Source organism: Octopus sinensis, linkage group LG21 (genome assembly GCF_006345805.1).
Source record: "Octopus sinensis linkage group LG21, ASM634580v1, whole genome shotgun sequence".
NCBI lineage: Eukaryota > Metazoa > Mollusca > Cephalopoda > Octopoda > Octopodidae > Octopus > Octopus sinensis.
This window is the reverse complement of record NC_043017.1, coordinates 6112932-6122931: the sequence shown is the minus strand read 5'-3', so window position 1 is coordinate 6122931 and position 10000 is coordinate 6112932. Positions and strand designations below refer to the sequence as shown.

The window sequence follows — 10000 nt, the reverse complement described above, 5'->3', positions numbered from 1 at the left end:
AGCAAGCAAAATGCTGATAAATGGCAAATCCAAAATTTTATAATTAATTTTTAATTATGATAGGGCAAACGAGATGCCAGTATCGTTGTGAAAATTAGATTCAAAAAATCCTCGAAACAACTACATATCTCTGGAAATATAACAAGTAGAACAGAAATCAGGCTACGAACAAAGAATTTAACTCACCAACTTGGCAGAAAGCTGTAGAATGAGGAAATAGATACCCTGGATGAACTGACTTCGAATTTTGAGAGCTTACTTTATGTGTGTGTGTGTGTGAGTGTGTGTGTGTGTGTGTATATATATATATAGTGGAAGTGCAATGACCCAGTGGTTAGGGCAGTGGTCATAGGATCGCTGTTTCGATTCTCAGACTGGACATTATGAGTGTTTATTGAGCGAAAACACTTAAAGCTCCACAAGGTTCTGGCAAGGGTGGAGCAGACCCTTCTGTACTCTTTTACCACAACTTTCTCTCACTCTTTCTTCCTGTTTCTGTTGTACCTGTATTTCAAAGGGCCAGCTTTGTCACACTCTGTGTCATGCTGAATCTCCCCGAGAACTACATTAAGGGTACACATGTCTGCGGAGTGCTCAGCCACTAGCAAGTTAATTTCATGAGCAGGCTGTTCAGTAGATCGGATCAACTGGAACCCTCATCATCATAACCGATGGAGGGCCATGATATATCATATATATATATATATTATGTATGCATGAGTAAGACATTGTGGTTAGTGAATTGCACTTATGATCATGAGATTGTAGGTTCAATTCCTGGACTAGGTGATGCATAGCCTTCTTGAGCACAACACTTCATTTCACATTGCTCTGCAGTCACTTCAACTCCTGACACATTTTATAATGTGAACCGCTAAGTTACGGGGATGTAAACACACCAGCATCGGTTGTGAAGCGATGTTGTGGGGACAAACACAAACACAAACATATACACACATACATATATATATATATATATATTATATATATATATATATATATATACATATATATACGAAGGGCTTCTTTCAGTTTCCGTCTACCAAATCCACTCACGAGGCTTTGGTTGGCCCGAGGCTATAGTAGAAGACATTTGCTCAAAGTGCCATGCAGTGGGACTGAACCCGGGACCATGTGGTTGGTAAGCATGCTACTTACCACACAACCACTTCTGCACCTGTATTGTAAAAAGTAGCTGTTTAACTGCAGTCAACACTGATTCAAAAGACTCAAGGTTAAAAATACTCCAACCATGATCATCATGTTTGTTATTGAGACATAGTGTAGTTAGTCCTTCTTTCTTAAGACATGAGTGACTTATAGCTGCTATTTCTAGCAGGTCTCACATCTTCCTATTTGCTACTTCATTAGCACATTTTATGCTGTAATTCCCTGGTTTCTAACTCCGTGTTGTGTTGAATATTTTTTTCTTTTTTTTTTCTTGTTAAAAAAAGAAGTATTCACAAATTGCTTTGCTAATCAATCCTAGCTTAATGATCAATTAATTAATTGTCCAATTATTATAAAAAGCAGGCAGAATTTATTGTAAAAGTGTGCCACGATTCATTAGAAAACCATCCAAGAATTGATTAAAATATCAAAATTGATCTTTAAATTCCAAAATCTGTTTCAGAAGGCAATTAAATACTGTTCTAATTGTATCTACGTTGGTGCTGTTTAGCCCCAGGTCAGACCTGATCCACTAGACTTCTGATCAAATCCATTCCATCCATGACCATCTTGTCTTTTGTGGAGTAACTCTAACTACATTATCTAATGTCCGCTTTCCTTATTTAAGATAATAATGGTGTGATTTGAAGGAGATTTAGTTTCTACTTCTAGCACCTTCTCTACCATGGCTCCTTGGAGAGTAATTTTCATTAACACTAATTAACATTCTTCCAATTGCAGGTGTAATTTTAAATGATTAAAAAAATAACATTTTCAACCCATTACATGCTAGCTCACATTTAACTCTATATTCCTCATGCAGAAGGCGCCCATAGCAAATTTTCTAGTGCAATCTGTAGTCAGTCTTTGATACAAATTAAACTCTTAAATTTGTTTATCATGTAAAAAGCACTGGTGCTGGTACCACATAAAAAGCACCCAGTACACTCTGTAAAGTGGTTGGCATTAGGAAGGGCACCCTGTAGTAGAAATGATGCTGGCGCAAACAATGGAGCCTGATGTGGCCCCCCAGACTTACCAGCTACTGTCAAACCATCCAACCAATGCCAGCATGGAAAACGAACATTGAATGATGATGATGATGGTGAACATTGTGGTTATTTAACCCCAAGTCGACCACGATCTGCATGTTGAACTATGATCAAAGACAATCAAGCCAACCATGGCCACCCTGTATTTTACCTCTGCAAATTGTTCCCTGGCGTGTCAATTTTTAAGATAACAATGGGAGTTTCGGTGCCACTTCAACATTCACCGAAATCAGGCTGTTCCCACCCGTAACACAATCTTACGTTGGGTGAATGCATTTCGTACACAAGGTACACTAATGAATAGGAGACTGGTGGGGGGTGGTCAACAAAGCAATGCTGGAGAGAATGGAGACCAACTTCCAAGAACACCTTCAGAAAATACATCAATGGAAACGGACACTAAATGATTGATGTTTTCTGCACTTGATTTTGACAAATACTAATTCAATACGAACACATTGGTATCAATAAAAATTATTTGCAGCTAAAATTAACGATTTTGTGAAATTTTTCAAAAACGCCCATCCTGTCTGTCCCACTCTATATCTCCTCCATAGTAAGACACCCCATCTCTATCCCTCTGTTATATTCTAGCCTCTCACCTGGCACAAAGCTGCTTACCACTGTTCCACTCCCTTTCTCAGCTGAGGAATTCATCTCTCCAATTACTTGGTGACCCTGCTGGGGTTGGTGTCGCATAAAAAGGATACAAAAAGCATCCAGTACTTTCTGTAAGGCAGATGGTATTAAGAAGGGCATCTTGTCAAAAAGACCATGCCAAAATAACAAGGGAGCCAGTGCAACTCTCTGACTTGCCAGCTCCTGTCAAACTGTTCAATCCATGCCAGCCAGTGGGGGGGGGGGGTAAAGTTGATTACATCAACCCTGGTGCATAACTGGTACTTATTTCCTCGACCCTGAAAGGATGAAAGGCAAAGTTGTTCTCAGTGGAATTTCATAAGGATTGACAAAATGCCATTAAGCATTTTTGCTCAGCATGCTAATGAGTCTGCCAACTCATTTCCTTAATAATAGTAATAACAGTGAAGGTGCATGGCTTAATGGTTAGGGCATTTAATTCACGACTGTAAGGTCATAAGTTCAATTTCCCATGACATGTTGTGTCCTTGAGCAAGGCTTGTGATTGGAGCACTTGAGTTGGTGATGAAAAGCCTTCAGAAACACCTTGACACAATTGGAATTTGTTGCAGGATTATGATATTGTAAAAAAGACAATGCTTTGAAGAACAGCAAATATCCTGTTGTGGAACCCGTACCAAAGTAGACAATTGGAGCTTGGTTGTATTCTCTGGCTTACCAGCTCCCTGCCAAACCATCCAACCCATTCCGGCATGGAAAACAGATATTAAACGATGATGATGATGATGATGTCAAGGAGGTGGGTGCCTATGTTATTTCTTCTTTTCATTTTACATAGCAGGTTGTGGTTCCACATTGACACATTACACAAAAGGTTATTAAGTGTGCAGCAAAAAGAGATAAAGAGAAACCCCCAGTGATGTATTAAAAAGACCTAGCTGCTACCTACCTACCTTTCATGTGAAGTAATATTATATTGCTATACCCTAAGGTCGACATATCTCACCAATTATATCTGACTCATCAATAGAGGCTGCAGGGTTAAATCAAGCTAACCTTCCCCAACGACAACCTCATCTCTTCCACCGTGAGCAGCAACAAGAAACATTTGTTTTTATTTACTATTTACTAATTTTTTTTTAAACTTTGTTTCCAGTTCTTTTCTTTTGATGTCTTCATTTACATTGTGTGCACGTGTGTGTGTGTGTATATACGTATGTATGTATGTATGTATAGCTTACATGAATATATGCAGATATATGTGTATATATATATATATATATAAAATGTACCTATAAATTTACATATATATATATATATATACATATACATATATATGTATATTATATATATATATATATATATATATACATATATATATATGTGTATATATGTATGTACACATACATGCACGCATACACATAAATGCACATATAAACATACACACATGCCACAGTTACACCTCTTTTCTTTTACCATTTAAAACTTTTCTTATTTATATTTTCATATTTATTTTACATCAATTATTTTCCCAAGCTGTCATTATTTTGTTATTTCACTCTGTACAATTTCTGAAAGGATTCTTCTGGAATATACCTTATTTAAAAAACATCATCCTCCCCTTTTTGATATTGTCAAATTCTTCTGCAGCATTACTCTGTGTTTTTTGTAGCCAATTATACAGGAGAGAATCAAATAAACCATTTCACTTTTTCTGTATACACACCCTTATATATATGTGTGTGTGTGCATATATATATATATTATATATATATATATATATATATTACGGAGATGTACTTGCATAGCAAGTGACTTGATCTGAGATCGTGTGATGGAACGAAGACAATTGCAGCGTAGAAGGTGTTTATAAGCCATTAAGAAACACACAAAAACTGTTAGATTCACTTCAACATTTAAATTTAATTTGTCAAAATATTTTCGTTGCTTTGAGACCGCGACTTGTTCACTGATAAAGCTTCATGCTGCATCTCAAAGCAAACGAAAATATTTTGACAAATCAAATTTAAATGTTGAAGTGAATCTAACAGTTTTGTGTGTTTCTTAAATGGCTTATAAACACCTTCCAAGCTGCAATTGTTATATATATATATACATACACGTGTTTATGTATACATCTAGACACACATAAATAAATACATATTTACATATTTATGTGTTAATATATATATATGTATATATACATTTTACTTTTGACAATCTTTTTCTAATCAAGTGAAACCGGTCAAGTGAATAAACATCTTTAAGATTACATTTTCAAACCTTCTTTCATATATGTATGTATATATATATATATATATATATATATATACATAGATGAGTGTATATATATATATACATAGATGAGTGTATTTTTACCTTGTTAACAATTAACACAGAAAAAATAAATAAATAGTTACCAGGGTAGCAAAAATTTGTTAGCTACTTATGACGTTATATCATATAACACTTTTTTTAAACATTATTAATAGCGTTCTGTCAATCGCTATACAAATCCATAATTTTTTGCTAAAATATCTTATTGGCGAGTTTCGTTTTTTTCACTTTCCTGAGGAGAAGATTGCATTGTTTATACCATTTATTCTTTTGAATAGTATCAGTGGAATTTTCGAAACATGTGTCGAAAGTAAAAATATTTGATTTACACTTGCGTTAAACTCCATTTATTTATTCCTATATATATATATAATATATATATATATATAATATATATATATATATAATATATATATATGTATGTATGTATATATTGTTCCTATTATGTGAGACTATTGTATGACCAAATTTGGCCAAATGTTGTTTTTTGAATATTTATTTTTGTCTGCAATAGCTGGTTCTTTTGGTCAAGCTATCGTATTTCCAGCTGCTTCAGATGCCAAGATATCAAAAATTGTCAAAGTGTAGTACAACGGTTTTGCTATGGAATGGTGAAACTGTTTATTCATTTTCTGAAAAAGTAACGTTTTGGACTTACAATACTTTTGCATAATAGTAACAATGTTACCCCTACTGCCACTACGAAGTTCCTACAATAAATCTATGGATAACAACAGGTAATCGAAACTGTGTTGGTGCTTTACTCATCATCTACTTATATATTTTGTATAATTTCTCCATCGTAGTCATAAAGCGAGACAGATGAGTGACAACGTGGCCACTGGTGGTGTAACACACCATACTAATCATATCTGTCGGGCATGTGGAAGAGAGTGTAATTCGGCAGGAGGACTTAAACGACACGCAAAGGTACATGAAGCCCAGTTACAACTACAGCCAGCTATTACCGGTAAAGGTTTTAGTTGCCAATTTTGTACAAGACATTGTAGATCTTTGGCTGGCTAAAAAGTCACATTCGATCACAGCACCAATAACAGTTAAGCTTCGTGCAATGGCCATACTCGATAATGAGGGGTCAGCCATAATATATATATATATGTGTAAATGTGACCTCGTGTGTACCGTTGGCAATTTTTTTTCCTCTGTCTTCCCTTCTCTGGATCTTTCCTTCTCCTATGTTTCCGACGAAGAGCTCCGCTCGAAACGTTAAACCCTCCTTCTTTCCTTCTTTCCTGAGCGTCCAATAATACTATATTTGTTCCATGTCCTCGCGTTGTTGTGTTTTTTTTGTGCTTTCTTGTTTGGATTAACTTTATATATATATATACATCCCTCCAACTTAGCAATTCAGCAAAATAGGCTAATAACATAAGTACCGGGGTATTTACAAAAATTAAACTACTGTAGTCGATTCGTTTGACTAAAATTCTGCAAGGTGATGCTCCAGAATGGCTGCAGTCTAATGACTGAAACAAGCAAAAGATGAAAGACAAAAGATATAAGCCGCCTTTCCTGAATTATTGCAAAGCATGCCACACCTGCCTAACATCTATAACTGAATGCAAATAACAAATCAGATTTTAATATAAAGCTTTTGGTTTTTGTGAGAAACAACTAGAAAATAGGTGCCCGCTTATTATATATATTCTACTTCAATTATACGGCTTTGATCTTTAGAACTGCCATCTCTTGTAATATACCAGAAGAGTGTTTGTGTGTGTGTGTGTGTTTCTATGTATCTATGTATACATAAATGTATTGTCATTTGCTCGAAGCATTGCAATACATGTACATCAGAATGTTTAGAAAAATAAAAACCATTATGAAATGCAGGTGAAGAGTTAGGTAAAATATGTAAGGTAATGACTGTGAATAAAATCAAGAACAAAAGATATCGAATTACCATGCGTAAGTTGTTTAATGATCCAATAATATTTTGGGGAAAAATTCCCCTTTTCAAATAAAAGAAATTAATCAAAGCATTTGTTATTACCAGGCTAGTCGTGTGTGTGTTTGTGTGTGCTCATATATTTGCAGATTTTGATTAGGCAAAGCAACAATGATAACCTACTGTTAGATCTCAATATGCATATGTTTCAGAATATATCATTAGTTGAGTACAGAGTGTTGTATGAAATTAAAGAAATGAAAAGTGATATGGAATTATATTATCAACTTCATTAGCTTACAGCCGTTTCTGCAATAAAATGCAATGTGCTCAGAGCTAAATGCTTGTGCATCAGCTTATAGTTTCTTTGAAGCTTCTAAAAGGAAGTGCATATTTATTTGGGAAAACATTTAGACAGATGGAAAAAAATCACAATATATATATACACATATATATATATATATTGCCTCACATTCTCATATGCACATCACTCACATAAACACAAACACACATGCACACAGATACCACCAAACACAAACATATACATATACATTGGCCATCTTGGCACTCTCCTACCCCAAATACCACTACTCCATCTCCTTCCACTTCCAAATGTATGTATGATTGTATACATGCATATTTATTTACTTATATATATGTGAATATATAACCTTACCTTATCAAAATGACTTTTCCATCTCTGTAATAGAAATAAGAAATACAACCATTAGTATTTGAGCAACTGAAGACAAATTACTTGACTTACATTTACTTATTTCGTATCACAATAGATAAACAATAGTCTAATGAATGATAAGACAGTATCTTGGTGTTAATGCACTGTTTTCTGCATGACCATATTAACATCTTTCGATGCCTTAGTCCGATTTGGTTTCATTCTTCCTCAATGATATTTCTAACAAAATACTCTATTTGTGTTTCATTTCCTTTCAAAAGCAATGTAAACAAATTCCCTTTCCTTTTTCTTTTCCAACTGGGCTATCTTTGTATCTACTTTAAAGCAAAACACCTCTCTCTGTCTCTCTCTGTATTTTTAAGCTCTCAATTAGCACAAAGCCATCTTCCTGGGATTCCATTTAATACTACTTCCCCCTCCTAGTTGAGGGTTCTTTTTCCTCTTGCAAGGTATTTGGTAACCCTGTCGATGATGGTGCCACATAAAAAGCACTGGTGCGGGTGTTGAGTAAAAAACACTGCTGATGGTGCCGTGTAAAAAGCACTGGTGCTGCGTAAAGAGTATCCTGCACACTCTGTTAAGTTCTTCACATTTGGAAGGTCACCCAACTGTAGGAACCATGCCAAAACAGACGATGTTGCCTGATGTGGTCCCTGGCCTTGCCAGCTTCTATCAAACATGGAAAACAATGATGATGATAAAGATGGTGATGATGATGATGATGATGATGATGGTGATGGCGATGATGATGATGGTGATGGCAATGATGATGATGATGATGATATGGTGATGATGATGATGATATGGTGATGATGATGATGATGTGATGATGATGATGATAAGGATGATGATAACAATGATGGTGATGATGGTGATGATGATGACATAGACATTAGTGCTATATATGCATTCCCACTGCACACACACACACACACACACACACACAAGCATCTGGCCTCTACTCAGCTTTTAGCTACTAAATGACTCTCATAAAACGATAGTGACCCTAATTCTATGGGAAAGGGTGTCATGCAGTGGAAAGCAAATCTAGGACCTTGGTGCTTGCAGAAAATGAGCTGGCAGAAACGTTAGCACACCAGGTGAAATGCTTAGCGGTATTTTGTCTGCCGTTACATTCTGAATTCAAATTCCGCCGAGGTCGACTTTGCCTTTCATTCTTTCGGGGTCGATAAATTAAGTACCAGTTACGCACTGGGGTCGATGTAACCGACTTAATCTGTTTGTCTGTCCTTGTTTGTCCCCTCTGTGTTTAGCCCCTTGTGGGTTGTAAAGAAATAGGTAAGGTGAACAGGTAAGGTGATTGCTGATATATTTAGGAATAGCACATGAAGGTATACAAGAAATCATTTAACCCTTTTGTTACTCTATTTATTTTGAGATTTTCTGTGTTTCTTTCAATTAATTTGAAAATATAACAAAGAATTTAGTAAAATAACTTAGTATTCATTAAGCTAGTGTTAGGAACATAAATTGTGGCTAAGATTTGGTGGAAGATTTTAATTCAGAACTTATGAAAACAAAACATTTGTAATACAGAGCCATAGCTGGTTTCAGCCGGGTTTGTATCAAAAGGATTAAGAATTGTTTCTCTATTATATATTGTTTAACCCTTTTGTTACCATATTTCTGTTGAGATGCTCTGTGTTTCTTTCAATTACTTTTAAATATAACAAAGAATTTACTAAAATAACTTAGTTATCATTAAGCTAGTGTTAAGAACATAAATTGTGACTAAGGTTTGGTGAAAAACAAGACATTTGTACTACAGAACCAGAGGCAGTTTCAGCTGGGTTGGTTAATAAGGTTAACCCTCGGGATTAATAAGGTTAACCCTCAGATTTACCTGAAACAAAAGGGGAGATAAACAGCTGCTAAACAAAAGAAAAAACAAAAAAAACAAAATAAAACTACAATTTTACCCTAATAAATTGCAATTTGAAAAAATTATATATATATATATATAAATATATATATATATAAATATATATATATATATGTATATATATATTATATATATATAAATATATATATATATATATAAATATATATATATATAAATATATATATATATATGTATATATATATATATATATATATAATATATATATATATAAATATATATATATATATGTATATATATATATATATATATATATATATATATATATATATTATATAATATATATATATATATTATATATAAATATATATATA

General features: G+C 34.3%; 1 protein-coding gene across 1 annotated transcript in view; it reads right to left on the bottom strand.

The window, feature by feature from the left end:
• LOC115222753 (rhomboid-related protein 3-like) overlaps nt 1-10000 on the bottom strand; it is a 425612-nt gene that overhangs the window by 251045 nt on the left and 164567 nt on the right. The window contains exon 5 of the mRNA XM_036511760.1: nt 7745-7768. Within this exon, the coding sequence (XP_036367653.1) occupies nt 7745-7768 (24 nt within the window). The remainder of the gene's footprint in view (nt 1-7744; nt 7769-10000) is intronic.